The sequence below is a fragment of the Tetrao urogallus genome, assembly GCF_951394365.1.
Source record: "Tetrao urogallus genome assembly, chromosome: 1".
NCBI classification, from domain to species: Eukaryota; Metazoa; Chordata; class Aves; order Galliformes; family Phasianidae; genus Tetrao; species Tetrao urogallus.
The window spans coordinates 58,908,081-58,933,490 of record NC_136813.1 but is presented as its reverse complement, the minus strand read 5'-3'; the positions used below and the strand labels follow the sequence as shown (position 1 = coordinate 58,933,490).

Genomic DNA, 25,410 nt, shown 5'->3' with positions numbered 1-25,410 from the left:
CAGCATAACAGCTCACTGTCTTCTTTTCCCTTTTAGTTATGTCAATAAACAACTTTTTGCTCTTTGTTTTAATATCCAATGTAAAATGTATACTAACATGACTCTAGGCAATCATTTTGTTTTGCTGTTTTTCTTAATCTTTAAGTCATTTATTCTAGGTACTCTGTTAGTTTCTAGCATCCTTCATGAGGTGATTATTCATGCATATCCTATAAGATTTTCCTCCATCTTCAGGATACAAAATTGAGCTGGGATTGTCACTATTGGAATTAAATGCCTGGTTCCCCCTACATCATATTAGCTGAGCTCCTCAGCTTGGTAAATGTTTTTTAACCTCTTACTCCCCTTAGGCTATTTCTGGACAAGTTGATCCAGGATTGCCTTCTGCTTTCTGCATGAGTTCCTCCTACATCAAAAGTTCATCTTGAGTGGGTGCCGCAAAGAGGAAGCCTGTGTGCCAGTGTGGGAGCACTGTCACCTTTGAGTCATCCTCCAACCCAGACAGTCATGAGACCTGTGGTGAGCCTTACCGAGAGCCCGCACATAAATTTAGACATAGCCCTAGGTTATGAAAAAATGTCTGTTGGAAATTGATAGTTACAGTTACAGGTCTTCTGCTGCTTGTCCTTCTGCCTACTTGCACACAAATGAACTCATTATTAAGTTGTTCAGATCTATATGCTGTGACCAATATTCCTACTCATCAAAACCACATATAAAGTATTACCATCTCTTATGATTTCAGGAACTGTTGAACCAGAAGTTGTCAAAATCAGAAACATCTTCCTCCCTCGCCACATTAATATCTGAATTTCCTAGATTTTATTTTTGCAAAAATAACTTCCCAGAGTTATTTATAGGTAGCTTCCAGTCCTGCCAACTTAAGCACACAGCTTTGGCAAATATGATTATTTTCTGAGTATTTTAAAAGCATATATATAAATATATATATCATTTTGATAACTGTATGGGGCATTTTTGAAGTGCTGCCTACTAGGTACAAAAATTGAAAGTGCAAATTAGATACCTAAGTAAGATGGACTGATTCTCTAGGTGTGATAACAAGATCTCTGTTTCTAGCAGTAGGACTATGGTCTTCCAAAATTTTTCCTGCTAAATCGTGTTTATTGTTCTTCCCTAAAGTGAGAAGACTGGGAACTCACCTGCTGTGTTTTACGTGTGCTTTCAGCATACAGCAGTCATCAACCCTTCCCCTTACTTCCAATTTTCCTGAACTGTGCTGGTACTTGAATATGTGTTTTTCAGTCCTGGGTACTGTTCTGTCATGTTGCACTATTTCCACACAAGATCTTGTTTTCTGTCTCAAAATGGATGTTATTCTGTTAGTGTGCTGCTAGAGTAGCTTGTGTTACAAAACCAGTAACTGGTGGTTACAAGCCATCATGTTCTTTGGGTGGAGAACAATACACAAAGTGTTTCCTCTTACTGATATTTTTCATCCATTTCAACGTTTCCTTTCACTTGCAGTCCTTTCATTCTTTTTTCCTCCCTGTTTTAAACTTCTATGTTTTCAGTTACATTGTAAGAGAAGAGTCATGCTGAAGCCCACTCATGCTGGTGGCTGGTGAGTCACACTGTACTGCAGCAGAACAAGAACAGAATGGCAGTTCTGCCTCCAGTGCCACCTCTGGAATGGGAAGTACTCTTGCAGATCATCTGGAATCATAGAATGGCTTGGGCTGGAAGGAAACTCAAAAGAAAATCTAATTCCAGCCTCTGCTGTGGCCAGGGCTGCCATCCACCAGATGAGGCTGCCCAGGGCCCTGCTTACTGGCCTTGAACACCTTCAGAGATGGGGCACCACAGCTTCTCTGGGTGGCCTATGCCAGTGCATCACTACCTTCTGAGTAAAGAATTTCCACTTAACAGTGGAAACCTAAGTCTCCCCTCTTTTCTTTTTTTTTTTTTTTTAAAAAAAAAAAACAAAACAAAAACAAAAAAAAACAAAAAACAAAAAGCCAGTCCCCTGTAGGTCTCTAAGTACAGTTCATTTGATCAGTAAGTAGTCCTCTGCATCCGAGCTGATCATCCACATTTCCCCTTACCGCTGAGTGAGACAGCCAAGTGCTCATAGTGAAAGAAACAAGTACTGCTGCTTAATGGAGAAATCAAAAATATGTCACCTCCTTGTGGGAGAGCCTATTCCTATTCATTGACTAGGAGGGAAAGGCAGGGGTGCCAGCTCTGGCTTAAGGCAACTGGAGGGTTACTCCTGGACTCCATCTTCTATGGTGGCTCAGGCTGGAGGTCTGTACTCTGCTCAGAGCACCAGGGAAAGGCCTGCCACATTTACTGCACATATAACCCACCATTATCTATGTTCAGGTCTGTTCTTTTGTGCTGTAGACAGTATTTATCAATTTCTAGAAGTACCTATCTGTCAAATAGCTATCGGTGTTTGTTCTGATATTGTTAGGTAATGTTTAAGGCTTCTGTATATTTCTGAAACAAGATGTTCAATCATATCTCTTACAGCTCTTAAACATCACTGATGACTGAATGTATAACCTTTTGACAGTGCTCAAACAAATGTACAGTAAATTTGGGGAGAGCATAGGTGCACCTTTTACTAGCCATCTTTTCCTTATTCTGCTTCTGGAACAGCTGAGGCTGCTCCATACAAAAAGTGAATGTTCCTGGGATCGTACAATGTTTCTAGTGGAAAATTACTTATAGCAAAGGATCCATATCTTTGGCCTTCTGGAAAACCAATTAAATAGATGGCATATAACTTAAGGTTAGGTTCTGCCCGTATGTTTTACGTTAACTATTTTGGACTTTTCAGTAGTGCTTATAGTGCCCAACCATTGGAGTGAAACATTTTAAAAACAGTGCAGGTTTCCATGGGTATCTATGCTGTCTCCCATGGAGCATACCCACTACTCCAGGTCCTGAGGTGGCCCAAGAGCACAGTCAGAAACCTGCATTCTATAGGGAAGGCACGGGAATGGGCTTTCGTCTCTTCCGCTCATTGATCACCTCTGACAGCTTCTAAAGATCACTTCAGCAGTGCCAAATTCTTGACATCTTTTTCCTTTTGAAAAGAAAATCTCTTCCAGTCTCACTTATCTTGAGCTAATGCATGAACATATATTAAGAAGATATATGTCAACAGAGACATGATTTGTCTAGCAGGTAATGAAAAAGAAAATCCTATAGGACTTTGTTATTTCTCACACATTCTTCACTTCGTTTCCTGCTGTTGCTATTAGTGTGTACTGCACATCTTAATTAGCTTCCTTCCTGGGGAGTTTTCCTTGCGATGCAAAGCTCTGCAGCTGCAGATCAGTGATCCAAGTGTAGCCACAAAGGGAGTGTGAGGGTTTGGGAGAGAACCCTAGCCTAGTGTCTGTCTCTTCTGCTCTTTTGCTGGCAGCAACAGCCTGCTGAGCAGAGAAAATAATGTGTCTGTGTGCCAGCTGTGGCAATGGTCAAAAGAAAGCAGATCCAGTGTTAAAATGTCACCCTATGAGAGGCTGGAAGAGCTGGAGTCATACGTTATCCTTTGCCTATGATGGGTGTGATTGCCTCCATCAGAGAGGGACAGGATGGACAGCTGGTGTCAGTGAAACTATAAATGATAGTCTGGGAGGTGCCATCTAGGGCCACCTCTTGTCTGCTTTCTGAAGAGAGCATCTTACATAAATATACTCCCATGCTGGCAAGCCACAACATTTGATTAAGCTTGACCCTGTAAACTTTCAGGAAGCATTAGTTTTAATATATTAGTTTGCTAATATGATGAAGCCATGTAGTGTTTTTATCTCTTTTTTCCACTGCTCTTTTTTTACCTTTTTTTTCAACTCCTGCAATGCTCCAACTATCATACTATGTGTAGAGACATGGGGCTGCATATGTGTGCTGAATGCTTGCTTCAAGCAACAAAAATAACATATGAATTTGATTTTTAGCCTGAATAATACCGTTAGCTGTGCCAAAACCAGATGTTAAGTCTCAAATCCCTTAACATTTTGTTAGGTATTAGCACTGAATATTGAGAATACTAAGTTCACAAGACCAGAGGAGGAATATGTACAAGCAAATTAAAAACAATAATCACAAACAGAGGGAGAGAGCTGGAATTAATTTGGGGATGTCCATCTTTTCCTCATTTTCTGCAGAATGCAGGTTTATTGAAGGCTCATCCCTTTATATGTAGCCTATCCTTTAGAAGAAATTGCATGCAAGTCTTTGATTTTGCTTACTTCTTTCCTTTACAAAATAGATCTGTCATTGTTTATTTTAAGTTCTGCTTTAACATTTTTGGGTGTGATGCTGTCATTGTTTTAATCTGACAAAAACAAGGGCTGCCATCAGCCTTTGCCTTTTGATTGTTCTGCCTTTGCCTCATCCATGACAACACTTTCCTGTCGCTTTACTCATTCCAGGACTACTGGATCTCTGGCTGTTTGCTGAGATGGACTGGGGAATTCATCCCATTGAAAGCTACTCATTTAAGTTGTCATTGTTTTTTTAGTTTCAAGGCCTATCTATTCCATCCTCCCATTTACTGCATAGGCACCTGAGCATTCATGCGGATACAGGGCAGAAAGTGTGAAGATGGGAAAGTAGGACATGAGGTGAGGACATTCGCCTCAGGAAAGCATGACCAGGGCACCAGCCCTCACCCCACAGATACTCTTCAGGCGATGCTGCTGTTGAATTGTGCTCTAAACCATCAAAACAGTGAGGTGAGGAATACGGGTCTTCGTACAAGCAACCTCTTTTTCCTCCTAGTCATCCCTCAATTTATCTGATTATTTTATTAAGCTATAATTTTATGACAAAGCAGCACTAGGTATTCTGTAAACAAAGCTAATCGTATTACCTTTGGTTTAAGAAAGGCTGGAGGGAGTGTCCTGCTCTAAATCTGACTTTGAAGTTTTCCGATCTGCTTGGACACAATTGAATCAAATTGACAGGAAATTTCATGAGAGAAGTTTCCTTAATAGAATTTTTCCATAACAGAATTTTTCTGGAAACCTTGGGACAAAGCAGGAGGCACACTAGAGCACTCAGGCAGTGGTGGACTCAGGCTGGATATGTTCTCTTGCCCTGCTTCTCAGGAGAGAACACTGAAGGAAGAGAAAACTTTGTCCTGTGTTATTGTTTCTTGAGAAGAAAGCAAAAATGGGGAAAGAACTCCTGGTTCAAACCCTGTCTTCACTGCTGTTCATTATGCAGTAGGAAGAGTTCAATTATATTTTCTTGCTGGGGATCTCCTTGATTCCTTTCTTCTGATTTTTGTCTACTACAGCAGCAGAGTAAGGAATTTAAAGTGATGTTTTCTTCATCTCCTTTTTTCTCTCTTTTTCTAGACCAGGAGGAAGGTCTGTGTGCCTTTCCCTTTGAGGACAGAAATAATGGCTGTGACTCCAGTCTAGTACTTAGAGAGGAATGCTCCTTCCAAGCTAAATCCTTTTCTTTTAGTAGAGCCATTGCCCAAGAGAAAGAGGTGCCTGCTTTTTCCTTTCCCTTGAAATACTGGGATGGAAGGAAAGCTATAAAGTGCTTGTCACTCCATTCCCAGCAGTTCCCTGAGCCATGACCTGGTCTGAGAGCTCTTGGTATGGCAGCTTGGTGCCTTTCTTCAGCAGCTGCTTGGGCCCATGCTTTGCCTCAGGCACTGCTTCTAGTTTTTGTCCCTCTTGGCACAAGACTGTTCCTAAGAGCATAATTTAAGGTCATAACAATGGCAGCTCCACACCACTCCAGAGGCAAATCTGTCTGCTTTTGCATTGAGCAATTTATGCTGAGTACATACCTGAGGTTTCCATTCCTGTCAAAGTTAAACATGTTACTGTTCCTTTTTGGTCATTTATTGAAGAGGGATCAATGCTTTTACAGAAATTAGAAAGACATCACCAATGGCAGTTGCATCCTCACACCTGGCTCCATTCACCCATATATCTGGCAATTCTACCTAGTCTTTGGCCAGCCTGACTGCTCTACATCTGCAGATGCTCTACATCTACTACGGCTGCGTCCTTTCTGCATTCATAACAAATGCAGACCTGGCTTATTTATGACCATCCCGATCGCTCATCTTCTGCCACTTTTTTCCTTCTGATGGATCACTTTTGCTGTCCTGTTGAACAGATACAGCTTGTCCATACTTGCAAACCTTTGATTACTCACTTATCTCTCTGTCTATTGTCTTTAATTTACTACTGAAAGAGCAGTCCCTGCCTTTGATTAGTCAGTGGTGCCAATCCTTGGTCATTTTTCTCAAATTCTTGTTTTCTTCTGTAGGGCTCTGTTCTTTGTGGTAAAAAAATGCTTCAAAAATATCTGGACAGCTGCATCAGCATTGCTTCTTTAGACTCTTCTGTGAAATTGTCCTTGACTATGATGGTTACAGATTTACCATGTCAATTGTCCTTTGTCCCTCCCCCTGAAAAGATTGTATCATTGTATACTTTGTTTATATCTATATATTGTGTCCTGCCCACATCTTTAATCATACTTTCTTTAGGCCAAGAGCTATCGTGTTGCTCTCTGTTTACGTAACACTGCTTGCATTGGAGCTGTGATCCATGGTGGGAGTTCTTCAGCATTTAATGGCAAAATTAATAAGTATTATTAACAAATGTCTCTGTGTGATGCATCACATGGTTTGGTCAGTTTGCAAAAATTGAGTTTCCACAGGACAGCTTGTTTCTCCGCCTGCAGAATGTAGGTGCAACCCAGGGCAATCTGTTTTCTGGAAGGAATGTGTTAGAAAAATATTTGGGCTTGAGTATTTCAACAGACGGGGGGAAATAAAAGCCAGTGTTGTGCACTTTCAGAAGGATTTCCTACTGTGCAGGTTTTTGTTAGCCCATTAATTTTGCCATCTCAGAACTGAAGCAACATGGCCTAGAGCAGTGGTTGTCCAAATTCCTTCCAGTTGTAGCATACTAACATAAACAGCATTTGCATATGGATGTCATAAAAATGACTAATGTCAGCAATCATCATACTTTATTGCAATAATGTGGCACATGTGCCCAAGCATCCTAGGGGATCTGCTCAGAGGTGCTTGGCGCTGGGGAAGTGACACCCAGAGCAGAGCAGGCCTTGACAGACAGCAGAGCGTGCATCCAGCTTCCTGTCTGCATGGGAAGAAAGGTGCTAGCTGTTTCATTACATGACTCAACAATACTGGGTTATATATCCTCTGCCCTTAACCAGAAATTAAGTGCTGGAGGTTGAACAGTGTTTTCTAGTTTGCTAGCAGAGTGTTCAGTATGCTCCTTAACTGCAGCCAGAGGCAAGTCAGTCGAAAGCCTGACTTCGAATGTGTACCCGATGGTGTTGTAATGTCTCCAGTTCTCCAAAAAAGGCTGCTAATGGTTCCTATAGTCAAGGGGCAGTCAGTCGCACCATGCGTGTGAGGCTGAATGCTGCCGTTTTCAGTCAAGAGTTTGCAGAGTTGAGGGAATTTGTCACAGTCCAGCCCTGTTGGATTTTTCTTCCAGAAGTTGAGGGGGGAGGATTGTGAACCCAATTACATCACCATGTAGCAAAGGAAACGCACTTTCATCTCACCGACTGGCTTTCAGAGCCGTCAGCTACTGCTCAGGCTTCCTACATGATGAGATGTGCATGATTACAGGCTGTGCCACAGCTTCTGCTTCCAAGTGCCCTCCCAAATTGTTACCCGCCTTTTCCCAAATATGACAGAAGTATAAAGGACTCCAAGGTAAAACAACCTTGTGTGAAAACTGTTTAAAAATAATTGCTCACTGCATAGAGTGAAAAAGGATGTAAAGTAGTGCACCTGCTGAGGGAAAAGAGAGATCTGCTGCTGTACCAGGCATCATCTCTGTGGGATGGAGGCACTTTAAACGCACAAGTAATTTCAAACAGTTTTCACTGTAATAGACACAGGATAGGACAACTGTGAGATGCAAACTCAGGCTGGTAAGTTACACCTCTCTCAGAATCAACTCTTTCTTTATTCCAACCATGAGCAAGGGCAAGAAGACCTGTTGCGGGACAGTCAGTGCATCCTGGTTTGCTGCTGCCCATCACAAACATAATAGACACAGGATAGGACAACTGTGAGATGCAAACTCAGGCTGGTACGTTACACCTCTCTCAGAATCAACTCTTTCTTTATTCCAACCATGAGCAAGGGCAAGAAGACCTGTTGCGGGACAGTCAGTGCATCCTGGTTTGCTGCTGCCCATCACAAACACAGTGTAGTTCAATTCACATTTCACAGGAATGCCTCAAAACTTTCCCTCATTTATCAGACATCCAGGTAGAACAGGAGTACATCATGTCATAAAATCTGTACTTTCACTTAGCCTGGCAAATAGCAAACCCAGATACTGGACAAAGCTCTCCAATGATGCAGCAGCTTTCACGTCTGGTGGCTGGCATCCTTTGAAGTTGGCTACTCCCAGGGTATCACCCAGAGCTGCTGCTGTGACTCCCTAATGCAATCAGCAGCCCTGCTTTGCAGCCAACTCTGGCAGGAGCTCTGTGCACACAACATCTAGCTATATAGCCCCATGGGGCGTTATTCTATTGCAAAAAGCTTGTCTCACATCCAAAAGTCCTTCTCTGTCTCATATCTGGAAAGCAGTACGCAATCAAAAACGTCTTTCCTATATATAGCACACGCAGGGCAAAGACTGTTTATGGCAACTCTTTACTGCTGATGTCTGCTTGTTGCGCATGTACCTTGATTCCTTTTACAAGGAATTGAACCAAAATATTTTCTTGCCATTTGCTTTCATTCTTCATTTCACTGCTTTATCAGAGATAAAAACAGAAGCACATTTATTTGTGTGCTATTCCCCACAGGTAATCTTCAGTTGCAGCACATAAAACTTAATTTTCCCCAATTGCATGAGATTTCTTATTTTACACGAAGTTGTAAATCACCTCAGCAAAGGCTCCCTGCTTCCTCAGTAGAGGCAAAGGCTTGCAGTACTTGAAAAATGACTTTAGTTTTCCCAAATGTTCCTTGTATTGTTATTCCTAATATTGTTATTCCAAGGGCTTCTTAGATTTATCCGACCCATGCTTTCTGCAGATAAAATTGCATGGTGTGGAGTTCATGAAGGACTTTTTCTCATCATCCACCAGGACACTTTTGTAATCAAATTCAGAAAGGGCTTCAGCATCTATATCTATCTTAATGTTTTTTTCATCCATTTCCTTTTTCTCATTACACTGGAAGTTATTTCCTTTAAAAAAGACTTTATAATATTTCTGCTTCTTTCACAACAACTCTGAACATTATAAATACAGTTTCTTCAATCACAATATTTCCAGGAATGAACCTCAGAGAATCAGCAGAAGGGCATGATGTGGTGTCTAGTGGATCCATGCCACAATGCATGTAGGAAAGATCCATGCAGCACAGTGAGCACAGTATTGCCTGGTTTACAAATTCATTCATAATTACTTGGGGTCACACACCATATTTTGAAAGTTACTTGCTTTGAGACTCACAGGCTTGATGTGCATTGACTCTAAAGAGATCCTTTGCCTTAACTGCTTGTATTTAACCTGTTAATTTTCAGTCAATTAAAAACGTTGTAGGTATTGTTGAGCATTCAAGAAAACATTAGCACCAGGAGCCTTGTGGAACAAGATAGGTAGATAGTTTCCAGAAAACACTGAAAACATGAGGCTTGGCTTTCCTTAAAGCAGCTGGGCCCTGCAGGTATTGCCTTGAGATCACTTGCCATTCACACAGCTCTGCTCCAGGAACTGCAGGATCTTTCCTAGCCCATGCTGTGGTTTTGACATCCAGCTGTCTCACATTTTGTAAGCGAAGGTGTTTCTAGATTTCAGCACAAAGCTGCTTCAGAGTGTTTTTTCTCCTTACAGTATCTGGCAGCAACTGTAAAGAATTCATACAGATGCTGGGTATCAGTGAGGCAAGAGGAATATGTCTGAGCAGCTTCTGTTGCTGTGTACATGGAGACCTGTACTCACAGATGTACAAAGGTTTTCCATTTAGAGCGAGCAAGAGCAAGGGAGGTTCAGTGTAGTCAGAAACCCAGTATCTTCCTCCCAAGAGAATGGTAACATCACCTTAGGTCTCCAGTGCTCAGGTCTTCCTGTGCTCAGGGACATGCAGCCCAGAGTCCGTGTAGCTGAACTGCAGCCTGGGTCCTTTTTGTATTTTTTAGCTGAGAAACATGATCTAGAAAACAATTTTGTGGTGGACATCTTGTCAAAACTAGAATGTTCTAGGGAAGTGCTTCAGTTCCGATTAATTTCATTTTCTGATTATAAACCAGTTTGTCAGCAAACTCCTCATAGTCTCCAGATTCTAACAGGGTCTCTGCTGGTGCTGAAATTGGTACCAGATGGGCACCAGACCTTCCACCATTGAAAACAGTTGGAGTTTTGCCACTGACTTCAAAGGAATTAGGATCAAGCCCATGAATTCACGACTGCACTTATTATATAGCTTTCTGAATAATTTATAAGCAAAAATAGGCTGGATTCTCCCAGTCTTTCTGATGTTGAGTGAAGCTGTATTTGGTTACTTTCCTTGATTTCAAAGGAGCTTTGGTTCCATCGTGAGCATCTTGTTATGAAAAATGGTGCCCGTAGAGGACAGACAGGAAGAGAAGAGAAGGAAATCCTTAGGCACATTGAAAATGCACAGCAGATCTGAGATTCAGAGATGACAGATCAGAGCAAAACAGTCCTCATACTTGGAGCTGAAGGCTAGATAGCTAGAAATGGGAGGGATGAAAAAAGCATACCTCTTTTTGATGAGTTCATCTATTTTTAATGCCAGTGCATTTAGTATTTTTCTGCTTTCTTCTCAGCAATTTGGACATTAGTTTCCGTAAGGTTATTAGCTGTGCTTTGCTCCTGGGCAGACTTTGCAGCAGACTACACATTTTTCTGGGATTCACTGAGCCGTGTGTTTGTTCTCTATCACTGTGAACAATTTTCCATCTTAAAACTGTTTGGGAAAAAGGGGAAAGAAAAAAAATTCCCAGTTCACCACCCAAGGCTTAGTGTTTACTTCTGCTGCACGCATCATTTATTTTCATTCTGCAAGATCATGATGACACGCTCATCCAAGCACATGCTGTTCTAATATGCTACATTCCTTCGGCCTCTCAGTGCGTTAGAAGTGACATTGCTGCTAAATGAGAAAGGTCTTGTAGGACAGGGAAATAGATTGCTGAGTACCATTGCCTCCCAAGGAACCATGTTGTAGGCAGAAATGATTGGCTTGTTTTTTCCAGACTCCACACAAATGCGTACATATATGACCCTGACTAGGAAGGCTGTCTGCTAGGTGATCCTATGATCCTTGAAACGTGTGACGTTTTATCAGGCTGTTGGAAGAGGCAGCAGGACTCAGGCCTCAGGGTGTGAGCAGAGGGACACTTGCAGTTTGGGATGTGTCCTAGCAAAATATTTCTGCAGCTATCGTGCCCTATGAATGTGTTTGAGTGAATGCTTTATTGCTCTTCTTGCATTTTCTGGGCACATGGAGTGACTCTACTCTCAGTCACAGTGTGGGGTTTCAGAAATCTGTCTTCTGTGATGGCTGAACCACTTGCAGAAAATCTGGTCCACATTTGCTTGTTCCTCCCTGGCACTAAATTAGAAAAGGCAATACTGGATCGTTACATAAATGATTAACACAAAAACATTCAGCAATGCTTTGTTTTAGCTATAATATTTTCTCTTAAACTGTGCCTTACTAATGATTCTTCATTAGAAGATGGTGCATGAGTAATTGAGATAGGGTCATGCAGTGTCTGCCCAACGGAGAACTTGGGAGGTTTCCTCTAAACATTTTAAAGTTGATTTTATGAAACATATACAAGATGAAAAGTATAGATGGCATTCAGTGTGACTTAGAGAAGAGCTTTTGGCACAGCTTAGTCTGCTAATATCCCATTAGTAAACCTTTGGAAGTGCTGTGTGTTGCCTATGCTAACTTACCCAGTGAACATTTAAACATGAGGCAAAGTGTTCTTCTACTGCCCATTTGAGTCAAAGGGTGCTTTTGCTACTTGGCTACACTGTAACAGGGGCTGTAGCCTGCATTTGCCAGCAGGGGTAAAAAGGAGAAAAACTGCTTTAACTTTTTTGAAGTGCTGCTTTCTGGAAATGAGAATGCTTTCACAGATACAGTCCTGTCAGGAAACTAACAGGGATAGGAGTTCCTGTATAGCTATGTCTTTGTACTTACTTAATAACCTCACTGTGTTTCAAAGCATAAATTATAATACTAGCAAAACTAATTTAATGAGGGCATAAGAACTTAATATTTCCTGAAAGTAACTACTCTGAACTGAACGCACAGTAATAAATTCAGACTGCTTTATTTTAATCACAAAATCAGCTCTGGAACTTGAAGTTGCCAAAGTTTCTGCAAGGCATGAAATAGAGATGCGCGTGATCCTCTCAATATTTATGAGCTGTAAATTATAAAAATGAGCAGTCCCTGGGTGGAAGTATTTTCAATATTTCAGAAAGGCATTGTGAAGAACTTTTATTAATCTTAATTTTTCTTTCTTCTCCGCTCATCGATTCCTCTCTAAAACCTTAAGCGTGGTATCTTATTTTTTTTTTTCAGAGCAGTTAATTCTTTTTATCAGGTGTGCACTGAACTGGGGAGTTTTGCAAACTTTTAAAGTGGGCCTGAAATAATGCATTTCTGGTCTTAAATCTGTGTTTGAAGAGCACCATCCTTTGGCCAATTCTTCCTAAAGAAACAGAAAAAATCTTACAGAGCAAATGAACCAGTGTTTTCCTGTGAGCCCTAATAAATGACACTTTCTGCTTCAGGCTGGCGCCAGTCTAATAAAATACTTAAGCACGTGCATAACTCTGAGAATGTAAGCAATCCTTCCTTATTCAGAAAAGAATGACATTTTAGACTCACTCAAAGCACTTTGGTCTGTGCCCAGCCTGAAGCATGTGCCCAAGTCTGTTGCTGAACCACAAATAGAGAAAGGCCATCTCTGTGGCAGGTCAGGTATCAGTCGTGAGTGAATCCTTTACCTATTCCTCAGTGCCTACAAAACTGAGAGCATTCAGCAGCAAATACCTACTGTTCCCCCTCTTGGAGAACACCATGCCATCTGGAACTGCACCAACCCAGGAGCTGCTGTGGGGCCACTGTGTGTCATGAGGTCCCCTAAACGTCTCAACTGCACTGCAGCCATTTGCCAGTGCCATGGATTAGAAAATACCTTGGGATATTTGTTAGAGGAGATGCAGTGGCTGTTTTGCCATTACGCTTGCTTATGGATTACCCACAGAAATTATGGTGGCATTGTCCTTTTCTTTTTGCTGGTGGGTATAAGAAAAACTGGATATAATAGAAATGCTTTTTTACAATAAACATGGCGAGGCACTGGCACGGGTTGCCCTGAGACGTTGTGGCTGCTCCATCCCTGGAGACACTCAACATCAGGCTGGATGGGCTGTGAGTATCCTGATCGTGCTGCAGGTGTCCCTGTTCATTGCAGATCGGTTAGACTAGATGGCCTTTAAGGGTCCCTTCTAATTCAATGATTCTATGATTGTATTGTTACACCAAAAAATAAAGGACCAAAATTCTGCAATTACAGACCAGAACAGCAGAATTTAATTGTTGAAATTTGTCCTAGTCTCCTGTGCGCCCATCTGGTTCCATAATAAGTTCCACAGTAACAGTTTGTTTTTCTGACTGGAGCTAGGATTAATCAGGTCCCTACGAAGTGCACGCTGGCCGAGAGGTAGCTTTTCCCTTGCTCATCTTCCCAAGTTGGCTGTGTAAGTAGTTGCCCATTAAAACTTCAGTTTCATCACAGCACGCTGGGGGTAACACAGGACAGACAGACCTGCTTGGGAATAAGCAGTGCGGATGAGAATTGTGTGCACATGTGTGTATAGCTGTGTGCAGTGGAAAGAGAGGGAGAGAAAGTCATCATAATGTATTCTGCTAAAAAATGAGGTTTACCATGAGAGTACTAAAGCAGTAATTTTGGCAGCTAGAAGTCCTGAGTGAGGCAGCTTAATGTTGACACCTTTGCCGCCCATGAGGTAAAGTCTCAAGTAGAGAATCTAAAAGATCCTGTCTAAAAGCCAGAAGAAGAAAAACAAAACGCTCTCCCTCAATGTTTCATTGCACCTTTTATGTGACAGCATCACTTAGCAGCTACATGGGTTGCTCACACAAGGTTTAGTCTTCCCAGGGAATGCAGGGCTTCTGGAAGTGTTTGCCTGATTTGATGTTTGAAGCCAAGCCCTGTCCCACTGAATTGTATCCTGAATTTTCTGGGGTGTCCTATTACTGCAGTCTCAAGGACATTTTACGATTTGGGTTTAGCTGGGCCAGAATTTCAGGGGAAAGATTAGAAACAAGCAAGAAAGCTGTATTCCTGCATTAGGGTTTGTCATAAGAGCTACAGTCTTCTGAAATGTCAAATTCCTGAGACTGACTGTGGGTCAGAACTTTCCATTAAGCTTCTCCTCTGGATCTGCCTGAAGATCAGATGACAGACACCAGAAAGCCATGTTTATTTACATAGTCAGAGTTTAAAATAAGAAATTTGCAGTTGTGTTTATGTTAAAAGAAGGGTTTCTAAAAGTTCTTTGTGAAGGGACAGCATCATTTGCTTTTACAAAGTAGTAAGCAGAACCTTTTCTCTGGTACTCATAACCTATTTGGGAAGTTCTTTCCAGCATCCACGGGGCAAAGCTGTTTAAATACAGAGTTCTCTACAAAAATAAAGTGGTAAAGCTATAAAGCATTTGTTATCTTGGCAGGCTACAATAATTTTTTCTCAGTATTTCAGGAAGACTTTGATATTCCCCAAAGTTCATCAGCTTGACTGTTTTGAGAAGGGGTTTTCTTTTTGCCTTTAATCTTCTACCAATAGTGAAGATGACTTTCTTTATATCAATATGAGGCTGTTTTTTATCACCCTTTGTTTAGATGCCAGGTCTCTTATTGACCTTTTTAGCTAGGTTTTACTGTGAACAAAGAATAATGGGTTCTGTTGTTTTTAAAAAAGCAGTCTCGTTGTTAAGCTGGATTCCAGCCATTGGGATTTATTATCTATTCTTAAAAGACAAATCAGAGCTTTGATATTGAGAGCTGGAGCACTTTGTCCGAATGGTGCACTGCTGTAAATTCAGGAAATTCTAATTTTTTAATTTTTTTTAACTCTTTGTACTTTCATATGTCAGAGAGCTAAAATATATTCCTATCCCACTTGAAATTGACTAGCAAAGAATTTCCTCACCCTCTGTTGTAGAAAAGTATTGTGAGAATTTGATGTCTTTCTCCTCCTTAATATTTCATATAATCCAACTAGACGATCTCCATCAGTTGGGTAAGCGGAGCTGTTACACCTACTTAAGGGAGGGGAACCATCTGGATTTCCTGCCACTTGGAGCCTGCTGGCAAATATTAGGTTGTACCAATTTAGAGCATGATGAAGTGGGAAATAATGGACATTCTTGGAGAATCTGAAATGGGATCAGCTGTTACTGGCGAAAATTGGCAGGTGCAGCGCACTATGCTGACTGTAAGCATGATCTCACGTTGGAGAGTGCAGCTGGGAAAATGGCCTGCTAATTGAATGGTAGTAGGTCTCCCAGGGCTCTGACAGCCATGGAGCATCGCTAATTGGAGGCTCCTGTTTGCCTTGACGGTGGCTGTCACTGAATGAAGGAGCCTGCAGGTTGACGTTTCTCTAGGTGCTGGCGTTTGTCGCCTTTTTGTGGAAGTGAGTCCTCATGGAGTCAGAAGTACTCTCAGACTTAAGAGGGCTGGCATGAGGCTGGCAATATCTATTTCTCATTTGTGTTTGCAGCATGCTGGCAGTGATTTGGAGCCATAAAAGCCTCTCAGTTACACATTTGTTTAACTGTGCACTTGTACTGTTATCTTTTCCATCCCTCTCTTTTCCCTTCTTGTATTCACTTGTAATAGGTTTCTAAATTAGCTTCACAGCAAGTAGCAAGTATTCCTTTTTTGGGGAGCCCAAGGAGGCCTTGTCCTTGACTGAGTTTTTTGGATGCTGCCATAATTCATGCAGTAATTAGAGAAAGAAAAATAGCCTTGTTTTGGTCCAGAACAGTACCACGTGTACCTTTGGTTCATATGGGTCTCAGAATAGTAGAGCACGCAAAAGCATGCATGCGTTAGCCGTGGCTTCATTTTTCATATGTTGTTTTTATTCATTAAGTGCAAACATATTGCATTGCATACCAATTTGATGCAAAGGTCTGCTGGCAAAATGTGGCATTTTCCCTCAGCTGTTAGCACCCCTCGAAGGAAGATCTATTGGAAATGAGTGCTGTGCAGATAGTGCTGCTGCTGCCTGCAGGGTGTAATCCATGTATCATGTAAATATAGAATCACAGAATGGCTTGGTTTGGAAGGGACCTTAAAGATGCCTTTGTGGCCAAGACAGTGGTAACCTGAGGTAATGTCATGGTTCTATGTTTTTTTTGTTTTTGGGTTTCAGTATTCCACATTAGAAAGTGTGTGGCCAGCAGGTTGAGGGAGGTGATGCTCCCCCTCTACTCTGCATTGGTGAGGCCACATCTGGAGCACTGTGTCCAATTTTAGGCTCCCCAGTTCAAGAAAGATGGGGAACCACTAGAGATAGTACAGTGGAGCGCCAGAAAGATGATTATGAGGAAATGCTGAGAGATCAGTGGCTGTTGGGTCTGGAGAAGAGAAATCTGAGGGGAAATCTTATCAATGCCTGTAAGTATATAAAGGACAGGAATCAAGTGGATGAGGCCAGGCTCTTTTCAGTGGTGCCCAGTGACAGGACAAGGGATAACAGGCACGAACTGGAACACAGGAAGTTCCATGTGAATGTGAGGAAAAATTCTTTCCTTTGAGGGTAACAGCACTGCAGGCTGCCGAGAGACACTGTGGAATTTCTTTCTGTGGAGATATTCAAAGCCTGCCCTGACGGTTTCCTGTGCAATCCTACTACAGGGAGTCCTATCACTGTCTGTGTAAAAAATCACATCTCATCTTTTACATAAGCCCCTTTTAAGTACTGGAAGGCTGAAGTGAAGTCTTCCCAGAGCCTTCTCTTCTCCAGGATGAACAAGCCCAACTTCCTCAGCATTTCTTCATGGGAGGGATGCTCCAACCCTCTGATCACCTTTGTGGCCTCCTCTGGACCCACTCCAATTGTGTATCTAAAAACCATTCCATTATGTGAGAAGTAGCTTGCCTGTACAAGAGGTGATTAGCCTTTAGCATTTTTAGGCATGAAGTATCTGAAAGTGTGAATTGAATAAAGAACTGTGGGCAGAAAGTTCGTCTGGACACCCCAGTGATCTACTCTCTCTGTGGATTTCAAACTAAGTTCTAAACCCATCACGTGGACTGATTATACAAGCTGTATCCCAAACAATTCTTTCAGGGGCCACCATGCTTCTGCTCAGCCGACGTGGTACAGTGGGAAGGATGCCTTCATATTGCTTTTGCCTGGGGATAGCCTGCATGAGATTGGAGGCAGGGCAAGGAAATCAGAAGGGTTTGAAGTTGTGCACTGATTTGTGTTGTCTGGTTCCTCAGTGCCTGAGACTTACTCGGGTTTGGCCACCCCCTTGGTGACCAGCATCATCCTCTTGCTGGGACCAGAATGCATGCAGGCTCAGCATCCCTGTGGTATTTCCCTGTGGGGAAAGGATCGGGGTTACTCAGAGAGTGACCTAGGTGCAGCAAGCTGTGATGGGTCATTAATGTCCCTCATTCTTTCTCTTTTTTTTCTTTCTTTTCTTTCTTTTTCTACCTATTCTTTTTGCCTTTCTCTTTTCCTTTTCTGCCCCTTTTTCATTTTCTTCTTTTTTTACCACCTTCCCTTCCCTTCCCTTCCCTTCCCTTCCCTTCCCTTCCCTTCCCTTCCCTTCCCTTCCCTTCCCTTCCCTTCCCTTCCCTTCCCTTCCCTTCCCTTCCCTTCCCTTCCCTTCCCTTCCCTTCCCTTCCCTTCCCTTCCCTTCCCTTCCCTTCCCTTCCCTTCCCTTCCCTTCCCTTCCCTTCCCTTCCCTTCCCTTCCCTTCCCTTCCCTTCCCTTCCCTTCCCCCTCCCTTCCCATCTCCTTTCTATCCCCTTCCTTTTCCCCTTCGCCTTTTCTTCTCCTGCCCCTTGTTTTCCTTTCTGTTCCTTTTTCCTTTCCTTTTCTTCCTCTGCCTCCTTTCCTTCCTTTTTCTGTCCCCTTTCCCTTCACTCAGCTCAACGACTCTGCCAAGCAGCTCATTGAGATGGACAAGACTTGCTCAGCAGCTGCCGCTGGCTGTGAGGCACCACCAGATCCAGCTGCAGCAGTGGGGCTGGGGCCGTGCCCCACACCAAGCAGTGCAGGGGCAACGGCAGCAGCTCCACGACCAGTGGAGGGCAAGAAGAATGCCAAGAAGCGGCACTCCTTCACCGCCCTCAGCATGACCCACAAGTCCTCCCAGTCTGCCAGCAACCGGCACTCCATGGAGATCAGCGCTCCCGTCCTCATCAGCTCCAGCGACCCACGGGCAGCTGCTAGGATTGGGGACCTAGCACACCTGTCCTCCAGTGCTCCTGCCCAGGTAAGAAGTAAGGGACTTTGCCCAGCCCTGCAGCCTGGAGGGCATAGCTGAAGCTGAAGGCTGCTTCACCTCCTCCGACACAACCCACGCTGGAGCCAGCTGCTGCAGAGCACTGTCTCTCTTGTTTGACAGGATTTAGCACAACAGTTTTTCCTGACTGTGCATTAATGAGTGGGCAGGCATGATGAGCTGGAGACTAAGGCCAAATCATTTTAGGTTTCTTTCAAAGAAAAATAGAATAAAGCATGTTATTGAGGGCATTGTCCAAATGCCTCCTGAACAGGCACAGGATATCAGCCGCTTCGCTAGGAAGCCTGTCCCAGTGTTTGACCGCCCTCATGGTAAATAAATGTTTCCCATTGCCGAGTCTGATCCTCCTCTGATGCAGTTTTGTGCCATTCTCTTGCATCCTGCCATTGATTCCCAGGAGCAGAGCTTGGCACCTTGTTCTGTTTCACCTTCTCAGGCAGCTGCAGAAAGCAGAGGTCATCTCTCAGTCTCCTATTCTCCAGCCTAGACAGCCCAGTATCCTCAGCCTCTCCTCACTTAGGACATGCCTTCCAGCATTGTTGCCAGTACTCTCCTCTGTATGCAATTATTAACTTAACCTACATTTAAAAAAAAAAAAAAAGCAACACTCCTACAGTATGTACATATTCCATCACTTTCTGTTATAGAAAGGAATAATATTGAGTGATCCTGTTATCCTTGCTCTGGACTGTACTTTCTCCCACTTAGGGTGATGTTACCTGTATGAATGTCATGTGCTTGGTGCACATCAGGGACAAAAAAAAATTTCTAGAGCGATTATTTCCTTCCATATCACTGGAAGACAAACAGTTGTACTGTAGTTTGGCAAGTAGCTGGTACCTGGTTACCACTGGGCTACAGCCCAGAAATGCTCAACAAGATATCAGATATGCATGCGTGCTGATGAGTAGTTATTCATTTCTTCCCTGCTCAAAAATCCCAGCAGATCCAAAGCACTTCTGGGCTCCTGCTGCCAAGGGGTGGGCAAAGTAGGAGCAGAGTCTGTGGGGATATGCTGAAATTCTGTGCAAACACCCACTCCTTACATTGATAAAGGAATCCGAATGGCAGTTTGCAGTTTGGAGGTATAGAATTAAATGGAGAATAATAATGGTCTAAAACCTCACTGTTGAGGAGTGTGAAGGTGAGGATACGGCCCCCGCTGGAAGAGGCATGTATGCCAAGATGTACTGGGACATCTGTGACTTGGTGCAAACTCTAGCTGGGAGTCAGGATCCCAGGCTCATCAAGTAAATGACACCCAGGTTTTTGGCACTCAGAGGGACACATTTGGACTTTGCAGAGATGTGACAGTCTGTGGCTTTTCTGTTCTTGTACTAGTTGAAGAGAAAAGCGTGCACTCACTTTGCCAGAGTCATGTGAAGGCTCAGTCTAAGCATAGTACAAAAATCAGACCAAAAAGCAGAAAGTGCTTTAATTACCCTCCCCTGCTTTGGCAGAACAACTGGTGTGCAAAGCCCCACTCACTTCACAGACTGTTGTGGTGTCTGGATGCATGTGGTTGGGGCCAAGAAGGAGTCAGTGTTCCCCATAGGAGCTTTAAATGCATGTTGTAGGGAGGTTAGCTGGGTCCTTCGCACTGAGGGAAGAGCATGAAATCTGTGTCATGGTGAGAGGCACAGCTAAGGCTGGAGTGCAGTGAAGCCAGCCCAGTTGGGACAGGGAGACACATGGAGAGTGCTGTAGCTCCAGTTCTTCTGCCTCAGGACTCAGATCAGGCAGGCAGGCAAGGCAGCTGGAGACATGCCTCTATCACTGCTGGCCAAAGTGATCTTGGCCAAAACCCAGAGGAGGGAAGAAGAGTCTTGCTTGCTGGTTTCAGCCTTGGAGAAAGGAGATTTATCGAATCATTGAGGTTGGAAAAGATTTCTAAAGTCATCTGGTCCAACCTCCAGTGCATCCCCACCATGCCCTCATAACCACATCCCTCAGTGCCACATCCACATGTTACCTGAATATTTCTAGGGACAGAGTCCCTACCACCTTCCTGGGCAACCTGTGCCAGTGCATCACCTCTCCTTCTGAGAGGAAATGTTTCCTAACATCCAACCTGAACCTCCCCTGGTGCAATTTAAGGCCATTCCCTCTCATCCTGTCACTGTTACCTGAGAGAAGATGCCAGTCCCACCTCACCACAACCTCCTTTCAGGTTGCTGTAGAGAACGATAAGGTCTCCCCTGAGCCTCCTCTTCTCCAGATTAAATGAACCCACTTCCCTCAGCCATTCCTCATAAGACTTGTGCTCCAGACCCTTCACCAGCTTTGTTGCCCTTCCCTCTGTGAAAATGTATTATTGCAGTCCCAAATATCCAGTCACTGCAAAAGTGGCATTTGCACGTGTGAATGCGTTTGTCTGCTTTTGGAGGCCTTACTGTTTGATGTGTGGTTTGAAGGACTTAAAGATTCGCATTTTAAAACTTTGCTAGGAATCTATTGGGAAAAAAAAATGTGGAACTGACATTCTCACTCTGTTCTCCTGACTGGAGGAGCAGCCTGCAGATAAATGTCTCACCGCTTCAAGACTTGCAGTAAAATCACAAGAGCTACTAACACAACTTAGAGAGGTCTGCAGAGAGCTCAGAATCTGCCTCTTACAAAATGAGCATTAAAATTGGGCATCTATATTTATGTATCTATTAAATCCATAATTTGAGGGGTTGCATTTTAGATCAAAATATCAGAAATTTAGCTCCTTCTCTGCTATCTGCTGAGACCTGACACTACTCCGAAACAACGATGCTGCAGCTTCAGACAAAAGATAAGACTCAGAGTTTTTATTTTATTCAAGTGTGGCTGAATGCCAGCCAAAACAGCACAAACAGTGGACCCCAGCACAGCCGAGTTGAGGCATTTGGAGCAGCAAGAGTCTTGTGTTCAGATTGGTTTGTTCTTGAACACACTAGGTGTATTTAAGGTGAGATGTCCTGTGTGTCTCATTAGGGATCTGACATGCTCACAACCCACGGGCTGGCTGTTCTGCTGGAGGGTTGCTGCCACCAAACAGCACTGAGCTCAGCCATGGGAAGCAGGGTCACCCTCTCCTTTCTCCCTTGGGAACAGACCTGTCTGTCCTGCAAGTTGTCCTCACTGCCCTCTCTATATAACCATCTCAGGCCCCTGATAGTCTGCAGCAGCAAATTTGGCCGAAGTATATTTTTTAATAGGGGAAACAACAAATTTACAGTTTCACTGCTGGCTGTCAAGCAAATTTATGCGTTTCTTTTCATCCTTAGTTTCAAAATTTGATTTACTGCATCTTTAAATATCCTTGAAATTTTCAGACACTTCACCAGTGTTTAAATTCATCTCCTCATGAAAAAAATAGAGGATTTTTGTTCCTGTTTTTGTTTTTGTTTGTAGAGTAACTACATACCAGGATCAATGATTACCTTGAAGGGAGGTTCTGCCTTTTTAAAAACTTTGACATGCATTTTTTCCTATAGTCTATCCTTTGAAAAAACAGAATTCCCCATCCCTGGAGACACTCAAGGCCAGGTTGGATGGGGCCCTGGGCAGCCTGAGCTTGTAGGGGGCAGCCCTGCCCACAGCAGGGGTTTGGGCTGAGTGGTCTGTAAGGTCCTTCCAACCCAAACCATTCTGTGATTCTGTGATTCTATGAATTCAGTCCCAGAAGCTCTTGAACAGCATCAGCTGCCCTACCTTGGGCCACTGGCCAGTGTCTGATGGAATGGCCTTCCAAAAAATGGTGTCCATTTCCCTATAGACCAGAGGTACTTCCATCTGGGGCACTTGCTTTCTTTCAGCAAACTGTCAAGGAAACAGAGATGTTAAAGGCTGCAGGAACTTAAAACTGAGGTGCGCATTTCAGATATTTCAGTAATGTGCAATATGTTGCACCCCTTAAAAGTTATGTCATACATGGTACTATATTCCTGTGGTTTTTGTCAGTATTTGTGAATTGGAACCAGACTTTCATGCAGAGCTGACATGTTTTCTGTTTTTATGAGTTGTTAGGCTATAATAAGCCTCCTGCTTCTCCAGGAGGGCACAAATCTCTGCATCTTGAGCGCTGATGTGCAGACCATAGTATGAAATCTTAGGTTCTCTAGCACTTCTGCATATTATTAATTCAATAATTGCAGACTACAGGATTTAGACTACAGGATTTAGGATTTAGGATATAGCCATCGTTCTTTAAGCAATATCAAGTCAACTGCTTCCCAATACCCAAGATGCATTCTGAGAGTGTAAAAGATATCTTCATTGCCTGCCTACCTAGGAATGCTCTAAAGCAGGATCAACTTCAGACTACTTCAGATGGACAAAACAGTGACTGGGAAATCACAGTAGTCAAGATACAAAGCATTTCTTTTCAAAGGGGTGATGCTGGGATCTTCATTTTGCTTGCAGCCAAATTTGTTCTGTGCTTTTTGTTGCATGCCAAGTGTCACTCATGAAACCTCCATTTGAAAGGTGATAGCATCAGTCCCTTGTGCAGAATGTCCCATCGTGGGTTTTTATTGAAGGTGTGAGATGCCTGTGATGGAGCAGAAGCTGAATTAGGTTACAGGCACAAGGAGATGCTCGTAACCAAGACTCCCAGGAGAGCAGGAAATGTCCCCCAAGACAGCAATCATGCCCAGGCCTCAGGTGGCTTGTCCTGCTTCCATTTGCACTCCTTATGAATTATTCGTCCCTGTTGTTTGGAAAGGTCAGAGGTCAGTAGCATACCAAACACCCTGGTTTTCAGCAGAAAAAGCTTCTCATGAATAATGAAGCGTGACTGTGTGCACACCAGGACAGCAGCTGAGAGGGGAAGAAAGGATGCTCCTGGCAGGAGGAACTTGTGCGTGCACTTCGAACAACTCATCACTATGCACAGGAAATCCGCTTGTATCTGTGGGTGTCAGAATGGGCTTCTAACCGGAGGCCACATGTTCAGGAAAAGCTGAGAACAATGTCTTGCACGCTCCCAGTCCCAAGCAGCAACAGCATTTGAAATGAAAAATCTCCCTTGAAGTGTCTCCCTGTATAAATCATTTGGAAGTGTGACTCCTTATCAGTTACTTAGAAGCGCTGGATTTTAGCTGAGAAAATGTAATAGCAGAACTCTGGTTGAGCCTTGGCTGATAGCCTAAATGTGCTGGCCATGAGCAGCATACAGATTATATTTAAAATCCAGAGACTATGAACCTTTCATTTTCAAGTGCCTAACAGGCTCTGAGAACAGAAGAGAAAGTCCTGTATTTTTCAGCTTTGGTCTGGAGTCCAAATTGTATCCAACCTGCTCTGCTGTTGGCTGCAGATGACAATGGACTGGAATCCAGTAATGACATTTAGACAGCTGAAACAAATGGCAGCCATCTCAAGGGTCTGCGCTGGTCAGAATAGCAAGAGAACTTATTTTAGTTGGTCTGACCTGTGTTTCTGTTAATTGGATCTACATATGTCATGAAAGCAGTGTAAGACTTTGCTGAAATCTAACCTACATTGTTTCCTAGTTTTTATATAGTCCCAGTTCTACGATGAATTGCTCCCAACTGGAGCCAAACATTACCTATTTGTTGCATCTCCATTTTAAATAACTTCATAGAGAGCTCTTCTTGAAGGGCTTTGGAGGTTGGAAGGAACTGAGTTTTTTAAGCAGAAGTTCAGGCAGACATGCAAGCTGCTAATAGTATGCTACTAATAGTGTACATAAATGCTAATAATACTAATTTAAATATACTCCATGTATTAGGATATATTACATTATTTGTCAAAACAACGGGAAGTGAGACACGTGAGCTGACTAAATCTATGGACTGATTACATAAGCTATTGAAGATCCAGTCAAAGCACAATTCCCTACCAGTGTGAGACAATGTGGTCTCTTTATCCTGTAATTTGTCTCATCATGAATACGTTTTGAAAGATTTTTCAGGAACCACAAAATCTAATTTTTGACTGAATCAAAGCAAAGAAGGCTAAGCTTTAGAAGAGCATTTATTCAACTGTGCATGAAATCCTCTTGCCTGTAAAACAAAAACAAGTTTGTTTTTCTTTCCAGCTACTCCTCAGGGTACTAACCCAAAAACACTTTACCACTAAAATCATTTTTGTACAGGGGTAATCCCAAAGCTTCACACTGCCTGCCAGTCAGCTGCCGATTTGGAAGGCTCAGGAGCAAGCAAGTCTCTCTCTTGGTATTTGCACTACAACACAAAGCACTGTCCGTCCAACACACTCTGTGTGCACATGCATGACATTTTAGCAGAAGTGATCACAGAGTGTATTTTCCCTTCTTGTTTGTGTGGGATTTTTGTTTACTTGTTTACCACTACCATGTCTCTGAAGAACTTACTACAGGAGCCATTGCACAGGATTCTGATAAGCTTGTTCAATTATCAGGAGGATAATTATGAACTTGGGATTAAATTAACATCTTTTAGAGGTCATTTTAATCTTCCCTGTCTTTCTGCCTTTGAATTTTTATGTTGTTTGACCCCAAAATTGTGAGAACCTATTTGCTGTAAAACCATTTAAAGCCCCAGAGAGGAGAGCTAGATACCAGCGCTTGGTGCTGAAAGGGTTGCTCTGAGAGAAAAAAAGGCTGAATAAAATATAATTCTCTTGGTGCTCATTCACATAATGCTTAATTAGGCCTCAACTGGGGGAACTGAGAAGCTGCAAACCAAGATAATCAGTGCTCTTATGGGTGGTGATGTCAGAGGAATATTTGGAAGAAGGTGCCAAAAAATATTTGGGTTTTTCTCTCCAATTCACAACTGTCTTTAGACTGCAGCGTGTTGGAAGCTCGAGGAATACATTTGTGTGACTTCTCCAGCTCTCTTCATAACACCGTGA

At 42.9% G+C, this 25,410-nt stretch overlaps 1 protein-coding gene across 1 annotated transcript in view; it reads left to right on the top strand.

Annotated features, from left to right (window-relative positions):
• The window catches only part of SH3RF3 (SH3 domain containing ring finger 3), a gene marked incomplete at its 3' end in the record, with an annotated part of 231,043 nt that overhangs the window by 159,931 nt on the left and 45,702 nt on the right, over positions 1 to 25,410 (top strand). The window contains exon 4 of the mRNA XM_079542119.1: positions 18,205 to 18,552. Coding sequence (XP_079398245.1) covers positions 18,205 to 18,552 — 348 coding nt within the window. The remainder of the gene's footprint in view (positions 1 to 18,204; positions 18,553 to 25,410) is intronic.